At 52.1% G+C, this 27,482-nt stretch overlaps 1 protein-coding gene across 2 annotated transcripts in view; it reads left to right on the top strand.

Annotated features, from left to right (window-relative positions):
- The window catches only part of FAM117B (family with sequence similarity 117 member B), a 132,007-nt gene extending 106,376 nt beyond the window's left edge, over positions 1 to 25,631 (top strand). For both annotated transcript variants that reach the window (XM_088462091.1, XM_088462090.1), the window contains 2 exons: positions 13,798 to 13,918; positions 23,717 to 25,631. In XM_088462091.1, coding sequence (XP_088318217.1) covers positions 13,798 to 13,918; positions 23,717 to 24,035 — 440 coding nt within the window. In that variant the 3' untranslated portion in view covers positions 24,036 to 25,631. The remainder of the gene's footprint in view (positions 1 to 13,797; positions 13,919 to 23,716) is intronic.
- Positions 25,632 to 27,482: the final 1,851 nt, after the last annotated feature.

The raw sequence follows: 27,482 nt of genomic DNA, 5'->3' as shown, positions 1-27,482 counted from the left end.
TTACACACACACACACTGCATGGCTCCCTTACACACACACACACTGCATGGCTCCCTTACACACACACACACTGCATGGCTCCCTTACACACACACACACTGCATGGCTCCCTTACACACACACACACTGCATGGCTCCCTTACACACACACACACACACACACACACACACTGCATGGCTCTCTTACACACACACACACTGCATAGCTCCCTTACACACACGCACTGCATAGCTCCCTTACACACGCACACTGCATGGCTCCCTTACACACACACACTGCATGGCTCCCTTACACACACACACACTGCATGGCTCCCTTACACACACACACACTGCATGGCTCCCTTACACACACACACACTGCATGGCTCCCTTACACACACACACACTGCATGGCTCCCTTACACACACACACTGCATGGCTCCCTTACACACACACACACTGCATGGCTCCCTTACACACACACACACACACACACACACACACTGCATGGCTCTCTTACACACACACACACTGCATAGCTCCCTTACACACACGCACTGCATAGCTCCCTTACACACGCACACTGCATGGCTCCCTTACACACGCACACTGCATGGCTCCCTTACACACGCACACTGCATGGCTCCCTTACACACACACACACTGCATAGCTCCCTTACACACACGCACACTGCATAGCTCCCTTACACACACGCACACTGCATGGCTCCCTTACACACACACACACACACACTGCATGGCTCCCTTACACACACACACACACACTGCATGGCTCCCTTACACACACACACACTGCATGGCTCCCTTACACACGCGCACACACACACACACTGCATGGCTCCCTTACACACACGCACACACACTGCATGGCTCCCTTACACACACACACACACACTGCATGGCTCCCTTACACCCACACACACACACACACTGCATGGCTCCCTTACACACACACACACACACTGCATGGCTCCCTTACACACACACACACACACACACTGCATGGCTCCCTTACACACACACACACACACACACTGCATAGCTCCCTTACACACACACACACACTGCATAGCTCCCTTACACACACACACGGCATAGCTCCCTTACACACACACACACGGCATAGCTCCCTTACACACACACACACGGCATGGCTCCCTTACACACACACACACACACTGCATGGCTCCCTTACACACACACACACACACACTGCATGGCTCCCTTACACACACACACACACTGCATAGCTCCCTTACACACACACACACACTGCATAGCTCCCTTACACACACACACACACTGCATAGCTCCCTTACACACACACACACACACACTGCATAGCTCCCTTACACACACACTGCATAGCTCCCTTACACACGCACATTGCATAGCTCCCTTACACACACTGCATGGCTCCCTTACACACACACACTGCATAGCTCCCTTACACACACACACTGCATGGCTCCCTTACACACACACACACTGCATAGCTCCCTTACACACACACATTGCATAGCTCCCTTACACACACTGCATGGCTCCCTTACACACACACACACACACTGCATAGCTCCCTTACACACACACACTGCATGGCTCCCTTACACACGCACATTGCATAGCTCCCTTACACACACACACACACACTGCATAGCTCCCTTACACACGCACACTGCATAGCTCCCTTACACACACACACGCACACTGCATAGCTCCCTTACACACACACACACACACTGCATTGCTCCCTTACACACACACACACTGCATTGCTCCCTTACACACGCACATTGCATAGCTCCCTTACACACACACACACTGCATGGCTCCCTTACACACACACACACACACACACACACACTGCATGGCTCCCTTACACACACTGCATGGCTCCCTTACACACACACACACACACTGCATGGCTCCCTTACACACACACACACTGCATAGCTCCCTTACACACGCACATTGCATAGCTCCCTTACACACACACACACTGCATGGCTCCCTTACACACACACTGCATGGCTCCCTTACACACACACACACTGCATAGCTCCCTTACACACACACACTGCATAGCTCCCTTACACACACACACACACACACACACACACTGCATGGCTCCCTTACACACACACACACACTGCATAGCTCCCTTACACACGCACACTGCATAGCTCCCTTACACACACACACACTGCATGGCTCCCTTACACACACACACACACTGCATAGCTCCCTTACACACACACACACACTGCATGGCTCCCTTACACACACACACACTGCATGGCTCCCTTACACACACACGCACTGCATAGCTCCCTTACACACACACACACTGCATAGCTCCCTTACACACACACACACTGCATGGCTCCCTTACACACACACACACTGCATAGCTCCCTTACACACACACACTGCATAGCTCCCTTACACACGCACATTGCATAGCTCCCTTACACACACACACACTGCATAACTCCCTTACACACACACACACACACACACACACACTGCATGGCTCCCTTACACACACACACACACACTGCATAGCTCCCTTACACACACTGCATAGCTCCCTTACACACACACACTGCATAGCTCCCTTACACACACTGCATAGCTCCCTTACACACTGCATAGCTCCCTTACACACACACTGCATGGCTCCCTTACACACACACACTGCATGGCTCCCTTACACACACACACACACACACACACACTGCATGGCTCCCTTACACACACACACACACACACACACACACACACACACTGCATGGCTCCCTTACACACACTGCATAGCTCCCTTACACACACACACACACACACACTGCATAGCTCCCTTACACACACACACACACACACTGCATGGCTCCCTTACACACACTGCATAGCTCCCTTACACACACACACACTGCATGGCTCCCTTACACACACACACACTGCATGGCTCCCTTACACACACTGCATGGCTCCCTACACACACACACACACTGCATGGCTCCCTTACGCACACACACTGCATGGCTCCCTTACACACACACACACACTGCATGGCTCCCTTACACACACACACTGCATGGCTCCCTTATACACACACACTGCATGGCTCCCTTACACACACTGCATGGCTCCCTTACACACACTGCATGGCTCCCTTACAGACACACACACTGCATAGCTCCCTTACAGACACACACACTGCATGGCTCCCTTACACACACACACACTGCATGGCTCCCTTACACACACACACACTGCATGGCTCCCTTACACACACACACACTGCATGGCTCCCTTACACACACACACACTGCATGGCTCCCTTACACACACACACACTGCATGGCTCCCTTACACACACACACACTGCATGGCTCCCTTACACACACACACACTGCATGGCTCCCTTACACACACACACACTGCATGGCTCCCTTACACACACACACACTGCATGGCTCCCTTACGTACACACACTGCATGGCTCCCTTACGCACACACACTGCATAGCTCCCTTACACACACACACTGCATAGCTCCCTTACACACACACACACACACTGCATGGCTCCCTTACACACACACACACTGCATGGCTCCCTTACACACACACACACACACACACACACACTGCATGGCTCCCTTACACACACACACTGCATAGCTCCCTTACACACACACTGCATAGCTCCCTTACACACACACACTGCATAGCTCCCTTACACACGCACACTGCATGGCTCCCTTACACACACACACACACACTGCATGGCTCCCTTACACACACGCACACTGCATAGCTCCCTTACACACACGCACACTGCATAGCTCCCTTACACACACGCACACTGCATGGCTCCCTTACACACACGCACACTGCATGGCTCCCTTACACACACGCACACTGCATGGCTCCCTTACACACACGCACACTGCATGGCTCCCTTACACACACGCACACTGCATGGCTCCCTTACACACACACACACTGCATGGCTCCCTTACACACACACACACACTGCATGGCTCCCTTACACACACACACACTGCATGGCTCCCTTACACACACACACTGCATGGCTCCCTTACACACACACACACACACACACACACACTGCATGGCTCCCTTACACACACACACACACACACTGCATGGCTCCCTTACACACACACACACTGCATGGCTCCCTTACACACACACACACTGCATGGCTCCCTTACACACACACACACTGCATGGCTCCCTTACACACACACACACTGCATGGCTCCCTTACACACACACACACTGCATGGCTCCCTTACACACACACACACTGCATGGCTCCCTTACACACACGCACACTGCATGGCTCCCTTACACACACGCACACTGCATGGCTCCCTTACACACACGCACACTGCATGGCTCCCTTACACACACGCACACTGCATGGCTCCCTTACACACACACACACTGCATGGCTCCCTTACACACACACACACTGCATGGCTCCCTTACACACACACACACTGCATGGCTCCCTTACACACGCGCACACACACACACACTGCATGGCTCCCTTACACACACGCACACACACTGCATGGCTCCCTTACACACACACACACACTGCATGGCTCCCTTACACCCACACGCACACACACACTGCATGGCTCCCTTACACACACACACACACACACACACACTGCATGGCTCCCTTACACACACACACACACACACACTGCATGGCTCCCTTACACACACACACACACTGCATAGCTCCCTTACACACACACACACACACACACTGCATAGCTCCCTTACACACGCACACTGCATGGCTCCCTTACACACGCGCACACTGCATGGCTCTCCCTTACACACGCGCACACTGCATGGCTCCCTTACACACGCACACACTGCATGGCTCCCTTACACACGCACACACTGCATGGCTCCCTTACACACACTCACACTGCATAGCTCCCTTACACACACACGCACACTGCATGGCTCCCTTACACACACACACACACTGCATGGCTCCCTTACACACACACACACACACACACTGCATGGCTCCCTTACACACACACTGCATGGCTCCCTTACACGCACACACACACACACTGCATGGCTCCCTTACACACACACACACTGCATGGCTCCCTTACACACATACACTGCATGGCTCCCTTACACACACACACACACTGCATGGCTCCCTTACACACACACACACACTGCATGGCTCCCTTACACACACACACACACTGCATGGCTCCCTTACACACACACACACACTGCATGGCTCCCTTACACACACACACACACACTGCATGGCTCCCTTACACACACACACACACACTGCATGGCTCCCTTACACACACACACACACACTGCATGGCTCCCTTACACACATACACACTGCATGGCTCCCTTACACACACACACACACACACACACACACTGCATGGCTCCCTTACACACACACACACACACTGCATGGCTCCCTTACACACACACACTGCATGGCTCCCTTACACACACACACACACACTGCATGGCTCCCTTACACACACACACACTGCATGGCTCCCTTACACACACACACACACACACACTGCATGGCTCCCTTACACACACACACTGCATAGCTCCCTTACACACAGACACACACACACACACTGCATGGCTCCCTTACACACACACACACACTGCATGGCTCCCTTACACGCACACACACACACACACACACACACACTGCATGGCTCCCTCACACACACACTGCATGACTCCCTTACACACACACACTGCATGGCTCCCTTACACACACACACACACACACACAGCAGGGCTCCCTTACACACACACACTGCATGGCTCCCTTACACACACACACACACACACACACACTGCATGGCTCCCTTACACACACACACACACACTGCATGGCTCCCTTACACACACACACACACAGCATGGCTCCCTTACACACACACACACACACACACACACTGCATGGCTCCCTTACACACACACACACTGCATGGCTCCCTTGCACACACACACACTGCATGGCTCCCTTGCACACACACACACACACTGCATGGCTCCCTTACACACACACACTGCATGGCTCCCTTACACACACACACTGCATGGCTCCCTTACACACACACACACACACACTGCATGGCTCCCTTACACACACACACACACACTGCATGGCTCCCTTACACACACACACACACTGCATGGCTCCCTTACACACACACACACACACTGCATGGCTCCCTTACACACACGCACACACTGCATGGCTCCCTTACACACACGCACACACTGCATGGCTCCCTTACACACACACACGCACACACTGCATGGCTCCCTTACACACACACACGCACACTGCATGGCTCCCTTACACACGCACACACTGCATAGCTCCCTTACACACACGCACACTGCATGGCTCCCTTACACACACACTGCATGGCTCCCTTACACGCACACACACACACTGCATGACTCCCTTACACACACACACGCGCACACACACTGCATGGCTCCCTTACACACACACACACACACACTGCATGGCTCTCTTACACACACACACTGCATGGCTCCCTTACACACACACACTGCATGGCTCCCTTACACACACACACACACACACACTGCATGGCTCCCTTACACACACACACACACACACACTGCATGGCTCCCTTACACACACACTGCATGGCTCCCTTACACACACACTGCATGGCTCCCTTACACACACACACTGCATGGCTCCCTTACACACACACACTGCATGGCTCCCTTACGCACACTGCATAGCTCCCTTACACACACGCACACTGCATAGCTCCCTTACACACACGCACACTGCATAGCTCCCTTACACACACACACACACTGCATGGCTCCCTTACACGCACATGCACACACTGCATGGCTCCCTTACACGCACATGCACACACTGCATGGCTCCCTTACACGCACATGCACACACTGCATTGCTCCCTTGCGCACACACACGCGCGCTCACACACACACTGCATGGCTCCCTTACACGCACACACACACACACTGCATGGCTCCCTTACACACACACACACACACTGCATGGCTCCCTTACACACACACACACTGCATGGCTCCCTTACACACACACACTGCATGGCTCCCTTACACACACACTGCATGGCTCCCTTACACACACACACACACACACTGCATAGCTCCCTTACACACACGCACACTGCATAGCTCCCTTACACACACACACTGCATGGCTCCCTTACACACACACACACACACACACACACACACTGCATGGCTCCCTTACACACACACACACTGCATAGCTCCCTTACACACACACACACTGCATGGCTCCCTTATACACACACACACTGCATGGCTCCCTTACACACACACACACACACACTGCATGGCTCCCTTATACACACACACTGCATGGCTCCCTTACACACACACACACACACACACACACACTGCATGGCTCCCTTACACGCGCGCACACACACACACTGCATGGCTCCCTTACACACACACACACACACACACTGCATGGCTCCCTTACACACACACACACTGCATAGCTCCCGTACACACACACACACACTGCATAGCTCCCTTACACACACTGCATAGCTCCCTTACACACACACACACTGCATAGCTCCCTTACACACGCACACTGCATGGCTCCCTTACACACACGCACACTGCATGGCTCCCTTACACACACGCACACTGCATGGCTCCCTTACACACACACGCACACACTGCATGGCTCCCTTACACACACACACTGCATGGCTCCCTTACACGCGCACACACACACACACTGCATGGCTCCCTTACACACATACACTGCATGGCTCCCTTACACACACACGCGCACGCACACACACACACTGCATGGCTCCCTTACACACACACACACACACTGCATGGCTCCCTTACACACACACACACTGCATGGCTCCCTTACACACACACACACTGCATGGCTCCCTTACACACACACACACACTGCATGGCTCCCTTACACACACACACACACACTGCATGGCTCCCTTACACACACACACACACTGCATGGCTCCCTTACACACACACACACTGCATGGCTCCCTTACACACACACACACACTGCATGGCTCCCTTACACACACACACTGCATGGCTCCCTTACACACACACACACACACTGCATGGCTCCCTTACACACACACACACACACACACACACTGCATGGCTCCCTTACACACACACACACACTGCATGGCTCCCTTACACACACACACACACTGCATGGCTCCCTTACACACACACACACACTGCATGGCTCCCTTACACACACACACACACACTGCATGGCTCCCTTACACACACACACACACACACACACACTCTGCATGGCTCCCTTACACACACACACACTGCATGGCTCCCTTACACACACACACACACTGCATGGCTCCCTTACACACACACACTGCATGGCTCCCTTACACACACACACTGCATGGCTCCCGTACACACACACACACTGCATAGCTCCCGTACACACACACACACTGCATGGCTCCCGTACACACACGCGCGCGCGCACACACACACACACTGCATGGCTCCCTTACACACACACACACACTGCATGGCTCCCTTACACACACACACACACACACTGCATGGCTCCCTTACACACACACACACACACACACACACTGCATGGCTCCCTTACACACACACTGCATGGCTCCCTTACACACACACTGCATGGCTCCCTTACACACACACACTGCATGGCTCCCTTACACACACGCACACTGCATAGCTCCCTTACACACACGCACACTGCATAGCTCCCTTACACACACGCACACTGCATAGCTCCCTTACACACACACACACTGCATGGCTCCCTTACACGCACATGCACACACTGCATGGCTCCCTTACACGCACATGCACACACTGCATGGCTCCCTTACACGCACATGCACACACTGCATGGCTCCCTTACACACACACTGCATGGCTCCCTTACACACACACACTGCATGGCTCCCTTACACACACACACTGCATGGCTCCCTTACACACACACACTGCATGGCTCCCTTACGCACACTGCATAGCTCCCTTACACACACGCACACTGCATAGCTCCCTTACACACACGCACACTGCATAGCTCCCTTACACACACGCACACTGCATAGCTCCCTTACACACACACACACTGCATGGCTCCCTTACACGCACATGCACACACTGCATGGCTCCCTTACACGCACATGCACACACTGCATGGCTCCCTTACACGCACATGCACACACTGCATGGCTCCCTTGCGCACACACACGCGCGCTCACACACACACACACTGCATGGCTCCCTTACACGCACACACACACACACACTGCATGGCTCCCTTACACACACACACACACTGCATGGCTCCCTTACACACACACACACACACACTGCATGGCTCCCTTACACACACACACTGCATGGCTCCCTTACACACACACTGCATGGCTCCCTTACACACACACACACACTGCATAGCTCCCTTACACACACGCACACTGCATAGCTCCCTTACACACACACACACTGCATGGCTCCCTTACACACACACACACACACACACTGCATGGCTCCCTTATACACACACACACTGCATGGCTCCCTTACACACACACACACACTGCATGGCTCCCTTATACACACACACTGCATGGCTCCCTTACACACACACACACACACACACACTGCATGGCTCCCTTACACGCGCGCACACACACACACTGCATGGCTCCCTTACACACACACACACACACACACTGCATGGCTCCCTTACACACACACACACACACACACACACACTGCATGGCTCCCTTACACACACACACACACTGCATAGCTCCCTTACACACACACACACACTGCATAGCTCCCTTACACACACACACACTGCATAGCTCCCTTACACACACACACACTGCATAGCTCCCCTTACACACGCACACTGCATGGCTCCCTTACACACACGCACACTGCATGGCTCCCTTACACACACGCACACTGCATGGCTCCCTTACACACACACGCACACTGCATGGCTCCCTTACACACACACGCACACACTGCATGGCTCCCTTACACACACACTGCATGGCTCCCTTACACGCACACACACACACACTGCATGGCTCCCTTACACACATACACTGCATGGCTCCCTTACACACACACGCGCACGCACACACACACACACACACACACTGCATGGCTCCCTTACACACACACACACACACTGCATGGCTCCCTTACACACACACACACACACTGCATGGCTCCCTTACACACACACACACACTGCATGGCTCCCTTACACACACACACACTGCATGGCTCCCTTACACACACACACACACTGCATGGCTCCCTTACACACACACACACACTGCATGGCTCCCTTACACACACACACACACTGCATGGCTCCCTTACACACACACTGCATGGCTCCCTTACACACACACACACACTGCATGGCTCCCTTACACACACACACACACTGCATGGCTCCCTTACACACACACACTGCATGGCTCCCTTACACACACACACACACTGCATGGCTCCCTTACACACACACACACACTGCATGGCTCCCTTACACACACACACACACACACACACACTGCATGGCTCCCTTACACACACACACACTGCATGGCTCCCTTACAAACACACACACACACTGCATGGCTCCCTTACACACACACACACTGCATGGCTCCCTTACACACACACACACACACTGCATGGCTCCCTTACACACACACACACACACACACTGCATGGCTCCCTTACACACACACACACACTGCATGGCTCCCTTACACACACACACACACTGCATGGCTCCCTTACACACACACACTGCATGGCTCCCTTACACACACACACACACTGCATGGCTCCCTTACACACACACACACACTGCATGGCTCCCTTACACACACACACACACACACACACACACACTGCATGGCTCCCTTACACACACACACACTGCATGGCTCCCTTACAAACACACACACACACTGCATGGCTCCCTTACACACACACACACTGCATGGCTCCCTTACACACACACACACACACTGCATGGCTCCCTTACACACACACACACACACACACTGCATGGCTCCCTTACACACACACACACACTGCATGGCTCCCTTACACACACACACACACTGCATGGCTCCCTTACACACACACACTGCATGGCTCCCTTACACACACACACACACACACACTGCATAGCTCCCTTACACACACACACACTGCATGGCTCCCTTACACACACACACTGCATGGCTCCCTTACACACACACACACTGCATGGCTCCCGTACACACACACACACTGCATGGCTCCCTTACACACACACACACACACACACACACTGCATGGCTCCCTTACACACACACACACACACACACACACACACACACACTGCATGGCTCCCTTACACACACACACACACACACACACACACACTGCATGGCTCCCTTACACACACACACACACACACTGCATGGCTCCCTTACACACACACACACACTGCATGGCTCCCTTACACACACACACACACACTGCATGGCTCCCTTACACACACACACACACACTGCATGGCTCCCTTACACACACACACACACACACTGCATGGCTCCCTTACACACACACACACACACACACACACACTGCATGGCTCCCTTACACACACACACACACACACACTGCATGGCTCCCGTACACACACACACACACTGCATGGCTCCCTTACACACACACACACACACTGCATGGCTCCCTTACACACACACACACACTGCATGGCTCCCTTACACACACACACACACACACACACTGCATGGCTCCCTTACACACACACACACACACTGCATGGCTCCCTTACACACACACACACACACACAGACACTGCGTGGCTCCCTTACACACACACACACACACTGCATGGCTCCCTTACACACACACACACACACTGCATGGCTCCCTTACACACACACACTGCATGGCTCCCTTACACACACACACTGCATGGCTCCCTTACACACACACACACACACTGCATGGCTCCCTTACACACACACACACTGCATGGCTCCCTTACACACACACACACACACTGCATGGCTCCCTTACACACACACACACACACTGCATGGCTCCCTTACACACACACACACACACACTGCATGGCTCCCTTACACACACACACACTGCATGGCTCCCTTACAAACACACACACACACTGCATGGCTCCCTTACAAACACACACACACACTGCATGGCTCCCTTACACGCACACACACACACACACACTGCATGGCTCCCTTACACACACACACACTGCATGGCTCCCTTACACACACACACACTGCATGGCTCCCTTACACACACACACACTGCATGGCTCCCTTACACACACACACACTGCATGGCTCCCTTACACACACACACACTGCATGGCTCCCTTACACACACACACACTGCATAGCTCCCTTACACACACACACACACACTGCATGGCTCCCTTACACACACACACACACACACACTGCATGGCTCCCTTACACACACACACACACACACACTGCATGGCTCCCTTACACACACACACACTGCATGGCTCCCTTACACACACACACTGCATGGCTCCCTTACAAACACACACACACACTGCATGGCTCCCTTACACACACACACACTGCATGGCTCCCTTACACACACACACACTGCATGGCTCCCTTACACACACACACTGCATGGCTCCCTTACAAACACACACACACACACACACACACTGCATGGCTCCCTTACACACACACTACATAGATCACCGCTGTACTGGTTAGAGAAGACGGCCATTATACTATAACACGGCTCCCCGCGCACGCTGCATAGATCACCGCTGTACTGGTTAGAGAAGACGGCGATTATACTATAACACGGCTCCCCGCGCGCGCTGCATAGATCACCGCTGTACTGGTTAGAGAAGACGGCGATTATACTATAACACGGCTCCCCGCGCGCGCTGCATAGATCACCGCTGTACTGGTTAGAGAAGACGGCGATTATACTATAACACGGCTCCCCGCGCGCGCTGCATAGATCACCGCTGTACTGGTTAGAGAAGACGGCGATTATACTATAACACGGCTCCCCGCGCGCGCTGCATAGATCACCGCTGTACTGGTTAGAGAAGACGGCGATTATACTATAACACGGCTCCCCGCGCGCGCTGCATAGATCACCGCTGTACTGGTTAGAGAAGACTGTGATTATACTATAACACGGCTCCCCGCGCGCGCTGCATAGATCACTGCTGTACTGGTTAGAGAAGACGGTGATTATACTATAACACGGCTCCCTGCGCACGCTGCATAGATCACTGCTGTACTGGTTAGAGAAGACGGTGATTATACTATAACATGGCTCCCCGCGCACGCTGCATAGATCACTGCTGTACTGAGCTTTGAATTGATCTTGGGGCAGAACGTGGTTGAAGATGCAACGCCTGGGATTACCTATAGTATAATGGCAGAGTTTATAGGGAAAGCACTTGTGTATAACCATGCATACATTTTATACATGGCGGAATAGCTCCTAATAGTAATTGTTTCCTCCCTGCAGAGAATGGAAACCACTCTCCTCTTCCAAAGTATGCAACATCCCCAAAACCAAATAACAGCTACATGTTCAAGCGAGAACCACCTGAGGGTTGTGAGAGGGTCAAAGTTTTTGAGGAAAGCTCGTAAGTACATAGAACCTTCTGCAAGTGTTTCAAGCATTTTCTTTCTGTGATTGTTTTATGTTATTATTGGCTGTTATACACGTGTGATTATAGTCAGAGTAGGACTAATACATGACATATTGTATTAGCACAAACAAATCACATGTTACCGTGTACAGTATATTACAGAACTAAAACAAGGTAACATTTTAGGGCTTTCATTTAAAAATAAAATATTGCGATTCACCTAGAAAATATTATGTAGGTCAGCAAGAATCTTATTTCTACTTCAGGGTCCATAGGGTATCCACAGGATACCTTGGGGTATAGGTGTGACGTCAGTCGCAGGGCACCAAAGAGTTAAGCTTTCAGCCTCCCAGGATGCACTAGGTCCCCCTCCTATACCCCGCCCCCAGGCCAAGGCACCTCAGTTTAGTTTGGTGCCCGGCCGGAGTCGGGTGCACCTGTTGGAGTGGGGGCTAGAAGAGCCCCTGAAGCTTATTCTTCATGCAGCTGTGGCTGCACAACTGGATGAACAGCATGGACAGTCAGTCCTGACGTCCATGCTGTCTTCCCTACACCCCGCCGGTACCAGAACGCCGGTACTGATCCGGGGATGCTGGTGGGCGTCTGGGGTCACAGCTAGCGGTGACCCCAGATGCTCCGGACCATGGCCGGATTCAAGGGGGACAGAGGTAAGCAGCGGGGTCCCGCGGTGGGTCCCCGCTGATCACATGGTCCTAAGTCCCCAGGCAGGGGGCTCCCTGGGGACTGGCTGCAGCGTGGAGCCAGGCGACCAACCTGCGCTTCCACTACCCCCTGGGACAGCGGACCGCAGCAGAGCGGTAGCGCTGCGGCGTCCCAGGGGTTAAATGCATGCCAGGGGAGCGCGCCTTCCCTGTCTCACAGCCGGCGCCTCCCCCGCTGCACACAGCCCTCTCTGCACTGTGCTGACTGGTCCTGTGTCAGCGCTCCTCCCCCAGGCCAGCTTCTCTCTGCTCCTCGGCGGCCATCTTCTCTGCAACGCATGGTGAACGCTGCTGGAAGTCTGGAAGGAAGCATCGTGGTCTGGGTCCCCCCGCATACCTCTCCTCCGCTGTGGCTCAGGTCTGTGTATGCAGCGCTGTGTCCTACCAGGCCCTGTGTCTGTGTAGTTGAGTGATCAGCGCTGTTAGTGCAGGAATTGTTATTTCTCTGCATTGTATGTGACTGTGCTAGCGCTGCCTGTAACTATTCTTCACTAAACTGTCAGCTTTATTACTGTCCCTGTTCTTTCTGCTAAAGCCCTTGCGGTGCGGTGCTGCAGGGTGGTCTCTCGCCTATTTAATACTTAATTGGTGAGAGAGGTCACATACGTGGTGCCATCATGTCTGAAAGTGATTTTCCCCTCCGGCTACAGTGTACCACGTGCAAAGTACCGTTAGCGGAGGGGGAGGGTAGCGCGGAGGGCCTTTGCCGGCAGTGTTGTCCATGGCGCGGCCTATTACGGTTACAGCACCGGTACAGGAGCCGCCCTGGGCTTGTTTCGCTCAGGCGTTAACAGCTTTAGTGGGCCAGTTAGCTCCGCAGCCCGCGTTTACTCCGATGGGTTTGTCCCAGCAGTCTGTGGTGTCGTCACCCATGCAGGGGTTCCCACGACAATTGGTGGTACCCCACAGTCTCCCTATTTCCCCGCACCCGGGTTCTCAGGAGCCAGCGTGGGTTAACTCCCTGACGAGTTCTTTACAGCACTTGTCGGATGTATTGCAAGGGGAGTCTGTGATGCGGCCTCATAAAAGGCCGGTGGCGTCTCTGTCCGCTCCTTATGAGGATGACGAAGGGACGTCTGATGATGGGGAGATTCTGGATCCTTACGATCAGGAACCTTTCCATACTAAGGACGCTGATGCTAAGTCCAAAGTATATATTCCTGGACTTATTCGGGCGGTCCGCACAGCCTTGGTGATTGAGGACGAAGTTCCCCCAGCGGCTAAATCTAAGTATGCCTTTTTCAAAGATGTGAAGGGCGATGCCACAGTCTTTCCTCTTTCGGGTCAGTTGGTGGACCATTTAGAGGAGGCGTGGAAACAACCTGGCAAAAGATACCAGCCGCAGAGACGCCTGGCGGTGGCTTATCCGTTCGCGGATAATTATTTTGCTAAGTGTGAATCCCCTCCACAGGTGGATTCTCACGTGACCCGTCTTGTCCGTAGTGCCACATTGCCGATGCCATCCATGTCCTCCCTTAAGGATGCTACGGACTGCAAGGTAGAAATCTGCCTGAAGTCCGCTTATTCCCTTGCAGGGGGGGCAGCACGGCCGGCTATGGCCATTTGCTGGGTTGCCAGAGCGATGGAGCGCTGGGCGGATTCATTAGAGGCTTCTTTTGAATCCGACTGTCCGGCCGAACAAGCGGAGTTGATTGGCAATCTCCGTGATTCGGCCACCTACATCAACGAGGCGGCTCTAGACATTAGTACTCTGGTGTCTAGAATTTCTTCAGCAGCGGTAGCTGCTCGTCGCACCTTGTGGCTGCGATCCTGGAAGGCGGACGCAGATCCAAGAAAGGTCTGGAAGCGTTGCCGTTTACCGGAGAAGTTCTCTTCGGTCCGGATCTGGATAAGATTGTGGCCACGCTGGCGGCAGCCAAATCTGCTTGTCTCCCGTCGGCCGCTGCTCCTTCTGGTTCTGGACCATCGTCCTTTCGGTCATCTAGGGCCCAGGGCAGGCCCAAACCACAGTCGTTTCCTCGACAGGCTGGCCCTAAGAAATCGGGCAAGTCCCGGAAACAGGCATGGAGTACCAGACGTCCGGCCCCCAAGCCAGATGACAAGCCTGCGGCCTGACGGTCCGGGTCTCCCCTTGGGGGATCCCAGGGTGGGAGGCCGCCTGCTGCAGTTCTCCCGGTGTTGGTCGTTCACTACGACAGACACTTGGGTTCTGGAGGTGGTCTCTCACGGGTACGCCCTCTCCTTCCGGCACAGACCCCCGGCTCGATTCTTCACCACGGGTCTACCATCAGACCGGAACAAGGCTACGGAGCTGCGGAAGGTATTGCACACTATGCTCCAGGCTGGAGTTATAGTGCCTGTTCCATTCTCCCAGAGGGGCCAGGGTTTCTATTCAAATCTATTTTTGGTACAGAAACCCAATGGGTCATATCGTCCGATTCTCAACCTCAAAGCACTCAACAAGTCTTTGCGGGTCCCGAAGTTTCGGATGGAGACCCTACGGTCCATCATTCTGGCGCTGGAACCTGGGGACTACATGGTGTCATTGGACATACAGGACGCTTACCTGCATGTCCCTATTCTTTTGCGCCATCAAGAGTTCTTTCGGTTTGCAACCGCAGCGACCATTTCCAGTTTCGGGCGTTACCTTTTGGCCTGGCGACAGCACCACGTGTTTCACCAAGGTGATGACGGTCATGGCGGCTTCTCTGCGGCTGCAAGGAGTCCGCATGTTGCCGTACTTGGACGACCTGTTATTGGTGACAGGATCTCCAGAGCTCCTGTTACACCACTTGGACCTGACCATTGCACTGCTGCAACGGCACGGCTGGCTAATCAACTGGCAGAAGTCCACTCTAATCCCGTCTCGGAGGATTCTGCATCTTGGAGCCTTATTGAACTCGGGACAGCAAAGGATCTTCGTGACGGAGGACAAGATCTCTGCTTTACAGTCAAGGGTGCGCAGTTGTCTGCACAGCCGCCGGGTGTCCTTACACTCGGCGATGAGGTTACTGGGCTCCATGGTGTCGGTGTTCGACATGGTGGAATACGCCCTGTTTCACTCCAGACCTCTGCAGCACCTGATCCTGTCCAAGTGGAACGGGCTGCCTCAGTCTCTGAAGTTCCAGACGATTGTGCTCACCCCGGAGGTTCGCCTGTCCCTTGCGTGGTGGTTAAAGACGACCCACCTCAACAAGGGACGTCCGTTCTGGGTTCCAAATTGGGTCCTGTTGACAACGGACGCCAGTCTTCGGGGCTGGGGAGCAGTTTCGGGTCCACACTTGTTCCAGGGCAGGTGGACGCCGACAGAAGCGGAGCTTCCAATAAATATCTTGGAACTCCGTGCGGTCTTCAATGCTCTCCTGCAGGCACAGCGGTTTCTCCAGGGTCACCCGGTGCAGGTCCAGTCGGACAATGCTACCACCGTGGCCTACATAAACAGGCAAGGAGGAACTCGCAGTCGGGAGGCTCTCGTAGAGGTCTCTCGGATCCTGGTTTGGGCGGAGCGCAATCTTCCGGCCATATCAGCGGTCTTCATCCCGGGAGTGCTAAATTGGCAGGCGGACTTTCTAAGTCGCCAGGACGTTCATCCAGGGGAATGGTCCCTGCACCCGGACGTTTTTCAACTACTGGTGGACAGGTGGGGTCTTCCAGAAATCGACCTCATGGCGTCCCGGCACAACAACAAGTTGCCGGTGTACGGGTCTCGCACAAGAGACGAAGGGGCGTCTCTGGTGGATGCTCTGTCCGTCCGGTGGACGTTCAGGTTCACATACCTGTTCCCTCCGGTCTCCCTTCTTCCACGGGTAGTCCGGAAATTCAAACAGGAAGGAGGGATGCTCCTGTTGATAGCTCCCGCGTGGCCCAGACGGCACTGGTTCTCAGACCTTCAGGGTCTGTCCGTGGACAGTCCTCTGCGGTTGCCGCTACGACCGGACATTCTGTCTCAGGGTCCTTGTCTTCACCCGGACCTGACTCGGCTGTCTTTGGCGGCGTGGCTATTGAGACGGCCATGCTGAGGTCCCGGGGGTTTTCCAGCTCTGTGGTGCGTACCATGTTACGAGCTCGGAAACCGTCTTCCGCGAGGATATACCATCGCGTGTGGCATATGTTCTTCCAGTGGTGTCGACCGAGAGGTTATGCACCGCGGGAGTTTCGTCTGTCTCGGATTCTCGCCTTCCTGCAAGCGGGACTAGATCATGGGCTTCGCCTTGTTTCTTTGAAGGTACAGGTTTCGGCCCTATCTGTCTGGTTTCACCGTAGGATTGCTACAATCCCGGATGTGCGCACCTTTATGCAAGGTGTTCTCCGTATTCAGCCGCCCTTTGTTCCACCTGTGGCGCCTTGGGATTTGGCTGTGGTCCTGAGGGCTCTCCAAGGACCGCCGTTTGAACCACTGGGCTCAGTGGATATTAAATGGCTAACAGCTAAGACTGTTTTCCTTCTGGCCGTTGCTTCAGCCAGACGTGTTTCTGAGTTAGGGGCTCTTTCTTGTAGACCCCCTTTCTTGGTTTTTCATGGGAACAGGGCAGTGCTCCGCACTCGGCCCAAGTTTCTTCCCAAAGTTGTTTCCCAGTTTCATGTTAACGAGGAAATAGTTGTTCCGGCCTTTAACTCACCGGGTCTTTCCGTGGGTGAGGCCTCTTTGGATGTTGTGCGGGCCTTAAGGACTTATGTGGACCACACTTCTTTGTTTAGGAAGTCGGACGCTTTGTTGTTCTCTATGGCTTCTGTAAAAAGGGTTGGCCTGCTTCAAAGCAAACTTTGGCAGCCTGGATCCGTATGGCTATTTCTGAAGCTTATCTTCATGAAGGCCTACCGGTCCCTCCTTCTCTGAAGGCTCATTCCACTAGGTCTGTGGGTCCTTCGTGGGCAGCTTGACGTGGTGCCTCGGCAGTTCAGATCTGCAAGGCTGCTACGTGGTCTTCTGTCCATACCTTCGTGAGGTATTACAGGTTTGACACCTTCGCCTCTCAGGATGCTTCCTTCGGGCGGCGGATTCTCCTTTCTGCACAGGAGCGTCCCCACCCTTAAAGGATACTGCTTTGGGACATCCCCAAGGTATCCTGTGGATACCCTATGGACCCTGAAGTAGAAAATATGAGATATGGTAAGAACTTACCCTTGTTATCTCTATTTCTACGAAGTCCATAGGGTTCCACAGGACTCCCGCCCTGTCGCACCTGTGCTGCAGATGGGCTTTGCTCTGGTCACCGGTTTTCCGTCTCCCTCTGGTGAGAATGTGATTCTTGTATGTGTCCAGATCTTTGTTCTCTCTCTTCCTTCTCCTCCTCCGGCCTATGGCTTGGTAACTAACTGAGGTGCCTTGGCCTGGGGGCGGGGTATAGGAGGGGGACCTAGTGCATCCTGGGAGGCTGAAAGCTTAACTCTTTGGTGCCCTGCGACTGACGTCACACCTATACCCCAAGGTATCCTGTGGAACCCTATGGACTTCGTAGAAATAGAGATAACAAGGGTAAGTTCTTACCATATCTCATATTTTACTGACCCTGTGTGTTGCCGGTGACACTCTACTGACCCTGTGTGTTGCCGGTGACACTCTACTGACCCTGTGTGTTGCCGGTGACACTACTGACCCTGTGTGTTGCCGGTGACACTCTACTGACCCTGTGTGTTGCCGGTGACACTCTACTGACCCTGTGTGTTGCCGGTGACACTCTACTGACCCTGTGTGTTGCCGGTGACACTAGGATATATTAGGGAAATATATATGCAGAAGTGGTGTTGTAAGGATCACCTTTCAGGGGGAAATAATTGTAGTAGCCGTCTCCCACACCCCAATTGGGTGCATGACTGGGTGTAGATCAGAGAGATTCCCAGCTCTTCTAGTTACCCGTCCATGGTATGTCTCAGTTGCTGATCTCATTGTACACTCAGATCAGCACACAAACACTATCCATGCAGGCTGAGTGTACAATGAGATCAGCACACACTATCCATACAGGCTGAGTGTACAATGAGATCAGCACACACTATTCATACAGGCTGAGTGTACAATGAGATCACCACACACTATCCATACAGGCTGAGTGTACAATGAGATCAGCACACACTATTCATACAGGCTGAGTGTACAATGAGATCACCACACACTATCCATACAGGCTGAGTGTATAATGAGATCAGCCCACAGACACTGTCCATACAGGCTGAGTGTACAATGAGATCAGCACACACTATCCATACAGGCTGAGTGTACAATGATATCAGCACACAGACACTATCCATACAGGCTGAGTGTACAATGATATCAGCACACAGACACTATCCATACAGGCTGAGTGTACAATGAGATCAGCACACACTATTCATACAGGCTGAGTGTACAATGAGATCAGCACACAGACACTATCCATGCAGGGTGAGTGTACAATGAGATCAGCACACACTATCCATACAGGCTGAGTGTACAATGAGATCAGCACACAGACACTAGCCATACAGGCTGAGTGTACAATGAGATCAGCACTCAGACACTATTCATGCAGGCTGAGTGTACAATGAGATCAGCACACACTATCCATACAGGCTGAGTATACAATGAGATCAGCACACAGACACTATCCATACAGGCTGAGTGTACAATGAGATCAGCCCACACTATTCATACAGGCTGAGTGTACAATGAGATCAGCACACACTATCCATACAGGCTGTGTACAATGATATCAGCACACAGACACTATCCATACAGGCTGAGTGTACAATGATATCAGCACACAGACACTATCCATACAGGCTGAGTGTACAATGAGATCAGCACACACTATCCATACAGGCTGAGTGTACAATGAGATCAGCACACACTATCCATGCAGGCTGAGTGTACAATGAGATCAGCACACAGACACTATCCATACAGGCTGAGTATACACTGAGCTCAGCACACAGACACTATCCATGCAGGCTGAGTGTACAATGAGATCAGCACGCAGACACTATCCATGCAGGCTGAGTGTACAATGAGATCAGCACACAGACACTATCCATACAGGCTGAGTGTACAATGAGATCAGCACACACTATCCATACAGGCTGAGTGTACAATGATATCAGCACACAGACACTATCCATACAGGCTGAGTGTACAATGAGATCAGCACACACTATTCATACAGGCTGAGTGTACAATGAGATCAGCACACACTATTCATACAGGCTGAGTGTACAATGAGATCAGCACACACTATCCATACAGGCTGAGTGTACAATGAGATCAGCACACACTATCCATACAGGCTGAGTGTACAATGAGATCAGCACACACTATCCATACAGGCTGAGTGTACAATGAGATCAGCACACACTATCCATACAGGCTGAGTGTACAATGAGATCAGCACACAGACACTAGCCATACAGGCTGAGTGTACAATGAGATCAGCACACAGACACTATCCATACAGGCTGAGTGTACAATGAGATCAGCACACACTATCCATGCAGGCTCATTGTACACTCAGCCTGTATGGATAGTGTCTGTGTGCTGATCTCATTGTACACTCTGTATGGGTAGAAGCTGACCAGGTCCCTTGCTTGGGATTTCAGAGCTACAGATTCTACATTCTGTATCCCTGGAAACTATGTAACTAAAGATGTAGAGCAGTGTATATAGGAGACGTAGGACGTGGAAAGCAGTGTATATAGGAGACGTAGGATGTGGAAAGCAGTGTATATAGGAGACGTAGGACGTGGAAAGCAGTGTATATAGGAGACGTAGGACGTGGAAAGCAGTGTATATAGGAGACGTGGAAAGCAGTGTATAGAGGAGACGTGGAAAGCAGTGTATAGAGGAGACGTGGAAAGCAGTGTATAGAGGAGACGTGGAAAGCAGTGTATAGAGGAGACGTGGAAAGCAGTGTATAGAGGAGACGTGGAAAGCAGTGTATAGAGGAGACGTGGAAAGCAGTGTATAGAGGAGACGTGGAAAGCAGTGTATAGAGGAGACGTGGAAAGCAGTGTATAGAGGAGACGTGGAAAGCAGTGTATAGAGGAGACGTGGAAAGCAGTGTATAGAGGAGACGTGGAAAGCAGTGTATAGAGGAGACGTGGAAAGCAGTGTATAGAGGAGACGTGGAAAGCAGTGTATAGAGGAGACGTGGAAAGCAGTGTATAGAGGAGACGTGGAAAGCAGTGTATAGAGGAGACGTAGGACGTGGAAAGCAGTGTGTATATAGGAGACGTGGAAAGCAGTGTGTATATAGGAGACGTGGAAAGCAGTGTATATAGGAGACGTTGGACGTGGAAAGCAGTGTATATAGGAGACGTAGGACGTGGAAAGCAGTGTATATAGGAGACGTGGAAAGCAGTGTATATAGGGGACGTGGAAAGCAGTGTATATAGGAGACGTTGGACGTGGAAAGCAGTGTATATAGGAGACGTAGGACGTGGAAAGCAGTGTATATAGGGGACGTGGAAAGCAGTGTATATAGGGGACGTGGAAAGCAGTGTATATAGGGGACGTGGAAAGCAGTGTATATAGGGGACGTGGAAAGCAGTGTATATAGGAGACTTAGGACATGTGCAAGGCGAGAATTTAGTCACCGTGTCACATACAGAGACACTGAGGGAGATGTTACATACAGGTGACTGCCCAGGTTCCCTCCTCCCACCAGTATTATGTGCATACACAGGACTCAGAGGTCAGGGGCCTATAACATGTATTAGAGAAGCAGCTTGTACAATAGACAATCGTACAGAGAAATCTACAAAAAACTTCTCATACCCAAAGGTACTAAAACATTTATTTTTCAGTCGGTTACATTCAGCGAGTGAGGATTATGCCTTTAATGAATGTTCTCTGTGTAGAGATCCAGTGGAACCTGGGATTTTACCAGTGGTCTCTGTTTTGCCCTCAGCTGTACGTTAGCTTTCCCCAAATCTATACATTGTGGCATCTGTCCCAGTGATTGTATGACCTAACTGTACATAGGGGTGTTAGTATTTCAGCACCAGCCATGTATGAGTTCCCGCGTCATGATGCCACCTTCCCTGTAGTGCCAGCTCTGGACTCTTGTTAGGAGGAGGATAGGAAGGGAATACAAAGGACTTGCTGTATGAATAACCTGAATATTCTCTGTATCGTCAGACCAAAGCCGCTGCATGAAATCCCCCAGTTCTACTGCCCTGACAAGAACAAAGTGAACTTTATTCCAAAGAGCGGATCTGCCTTCTGCCTTGTCAGCATCCTGAAGCCGCTTCTGCCCAACCAGGAAATTACCTTCAAAGGCTCCACCCACAGTCTGACCGTGCCCTCCGGTATCCCGCCGGCATTAATCCAGAATTTCAGCTTGGCCTCCATATCAGCCAACATAGAACAGGAGCGCAGCTCTCGTGGCACCAATACGCTGGCCTCTCCCATGTCTCTGCTGCACCCGACTGGCCAGATCGATGAGGAGGATGACTGAGCGCAGGTGTCTACTCTCACCTGGGACTCTAGAGCGCAGTATTGTCACTACAAGTAACACGGACAGCATGCCTTACCATTGTGGGTATTAATCTGATCCTGGAAAGGGCTTTCAGCTTCAGCTCATTCTTAAAAGACTTTTTTTTTTTTTTTTTAATATATATTTTATTTGAAATGCAGCTGCCATAAGAAATGGGTAGTTAGTAGGAATACTGTAGCGGTATTGGCCAATTTGCTGTTATAGATGACTTGTTGGGCTTTCATTGAACCATTGTGGTGCTAGTGTGCCAGGGACGGGGACCCTGCAGCTTTTATGGTGATTGCTGGATGAGGTCTCCCCTGGCGCACAACTAGCGGGGGGAAGGGGGGGAAGTTAGACCCCCATCCATTGCCTCATGAGGGGAGAGCTCTGCTGCAGTCCATATGCCGGAGGTCACCCATCCCTTGTAGTAGGTACAAATTAGATTATTGTAACCGTAGTGAATACATAATGATGGAGAGATCCGCTGTGTTATTACTTCTGCATGTGTGTTATTTCCTATTCATTTCAGCTGTGCTCCAGCTGTGGGGACCAAACCTATGGGATAAAGTCTATATACACGTTACAGCTCCCCATTAGGAATGTAAACCTGTAAGTAGGGCAAAGACGATAAAGTGCTCAGCAAATGTATCATTGTGTTACGTGGCTGCTACATTGTCAGCAGATTGGTTCTCCTATAAATGCTGTTACATCGCGCCCCAAAGCCAGGCATATGCTTTCTGCTAGGGGTGCGTCACCCTTCCCGAGGATGGGCGTCTGCTTGCTCTCAGCTTTGCGCGGATTCATATGAGCGGACGCAGCGGCTGGGAATGGCTCCTGTCACTTCACACACTGATAACTATGAGCAGATAAAGACGCCATAGTTACTATTGTATAACCGGTTTATTCATGTCTGTGTGTGCGCAGAGAGAACAAACCACCAGTGATTAGTGCACCTGGAGGGTGAATCAGTAGCACCAGGATTATGGTAGTCTGTGCGTCCTGTGACGTACAAGATGGCAGCTGATTCTTATCCACTTCCCTCCTGTTTATTCCTAGAATCCAGCACAGGGCATAACATTGAGAAAAGTAGCACGTCTGATATTCTGTGGTGTCTGCCATTGCTGGCCGGGTGCATAGGGGTGATCCAATCGTGCTAATGTTACTGCTCCAAATTTCCTACAACGTACCCCATGACTAACGTGCAGGGGGTGCTGGGCCTGTTCTTTCATAGCAGACTCGCGCTAAGCTAATGCAGACTACACAGAAGTTTGGCTGTGATCGCATTAGTCAGAGCTTCCCCTGGGCCTTGGCGGAGGTTGTGGTAATTTCTAAGCAGTAATGTTGCATCTATACTTGTGATTCTCTGTAAAACAACGCCCGTTCCCATGATTTATTTCTACAGCAATAACTCTTCTAGCGCGGGCGGCCTGTACACCAGCCTTTACGTAAAGCATAGTGAACATCTTTTTACACTGTAGCCCAAGCACGGAATGAATAGTTGTGTGTAAGTCACTATGTTTCCAACATGGTGAAATGTGAGTATCGGACTTAAGTTAATAAAACTTTGTTTGGAAATCTGTGTTGATCGTCATTATGTTACATGGAACTGTGTAACTATTTTTTGGACTCCTTGTATTTGTGTCTGCTTTAGAAGGTTACGCTCAGTCTCTGAGAGCTATATTACAAGTAGGAGGCAAATCGACATTCGGGCCAGCTCCTAGGAAAAGTGAGGCATTCAGCAGAGGAAAAGTGAGGCATTCAGCAGAGGAAAAGTGAGGCATTCAGCAGAGGAAAAGTGAGGCATTCAGCAGAGGAAAAGTGAGGCATTCAGCAGAGGAAAAGTGAGGCATTCAGCAGAGGAAAAGTGAGGCATTCAGCAGAGGAAAAGTGAGGCATTCAGCAGAGGAAAAGTGAGGCATTCAGCAGAGGAAAAGTGAGGCATTCAGCAGAGGAAAAGTGAGGCATTCAGCAGAGGAAAAGTGAGGCATTCAGCAGAGGAAAAGTGAGGCATTCAGCAGAGGAAAAGTGAGGCATTCAGCAGAGGAAAAGTGAGGCATTCAGCAGAGGAAAAGTGAGGCATTCAGCAGAGGAAAAGTGAGGCATTCAGCAGAGGAAAAGTGAGGCATTCAGCAGAGGAAAAGTGAGGCATTCAGCAGAGGAAAAGTGAGGCATTCAGCAAAGGAAAAGTGAGGCATTCAGCAAAGGAAAAGTGAGGCATTCAGCAAAGGAAAAGAGACGACATAGAGGCATCTGTAAGTGTCAAAGAAAAATACTTCAGCCGGGATGTACTGTCATCGTGCGTGTAGTGCTTATCGGATATTTCACATTAACGTCTGAGGTGACTTGTGGCTATCCTGCTTTCCATAGTAGCTTATACATATGTATTTCGCTCTTCAAGGCTTATTTTCATATCGATAGTGGTAATTATATAAATTGGGTCCCCTCCAACTAACTTGCAGGACGTGTAACTGCTGACACTGTACATGTATGACAACCAGCCTTCATGCTTTTCAGACAATGAGAGAGACGCTTTGCCAGTCTGTGATGTGTATCTGCTGTGAAATGACCCAGAAATCGGATACATGTGTGACTGCCTGCATTAGAACACTGCGTTCCTCCCTCACCTCTACAGAGCATGGTAATAGTGTTAGAGTGCTTGTGGGCTCTCTCTCTCCGCAATGTTGCACCCATTCTGCTCTCCTGCAGGCTATGTGCTGCACCCATTCTGCTCTCCTGCAGGCTATGTGCTGCACCCATTCTGCTCTCCTGCAGGCTATGTGCTGCACCCACCACTCTGCTCTCCTGCAGGCTATGTGCTGCACCCACCACTCTGCTCTCCTGCAGGCTATGTGCTGCACCCACCACTCTGCTCTCCTGCAGGCCATGTGCTGCACCCACCACTCTGCTCTCCTGCAGGCCATGTGCTGCACCCACCACTCTGCTCTCCTGCAGGCCATGTGCTGCACCCACTCCTCTGCTCTCCTGCAGGCCATGTGCTGCACCCACTCCTCTGCTCTCCTGCAGGCCATGTGCTGCACCCACCACTCTGCTCTCCTGCAGGCTATGTGCTGCACCCACCACTCTGCTCTCCTGCAGGCCATGTGCTGCACCCACCACTCTGCTCTCCTGCAGGCCATGTGCTGCACCCACTCCTCTGCTCTCCTGCAGGCCATGTGCTGCACCCACTCCTCTGCTCTCCTGCAGGCCATGTGCTGCACCCACTCCTCTGCTCTCCTGCAGGCCATGTGCTGCACCCACCACTCTGCTCTCCTGCAGGCTATGTGCTGCAGGGGTGAGTAAGGAGGATTTAATTCAGGATGTGTGGGGTGCTATCAGTTGCCTGGCCCCTCAAACCCCCCAACTACGGGACAGGACCCCCCCCCCCTTGGGCATTTTTTCCCTCGGTCCTGGCCTCTATTGTGGGTT

Source organism: Taudactylus pleione, unplaced genomic scaffold, assembly GCF_031769625.1.
Source record: "Taudactylus pleione unplaced genomic scaffold, aTauple2 ptg001149l, whole genome shotgun sequence".
Classification (NCBI taxonomy): Eukaryota; Metazoa; Chordata; class Amphibia; order Anura; family Myobatrachidae; genus Taudactylus; species Taudactylus pleione.
The sequence above is the reverse complement of the archived record's forward strand: the minus strand, read 5'-3'. Positions and strand labels throughout refer to the sequence as shown.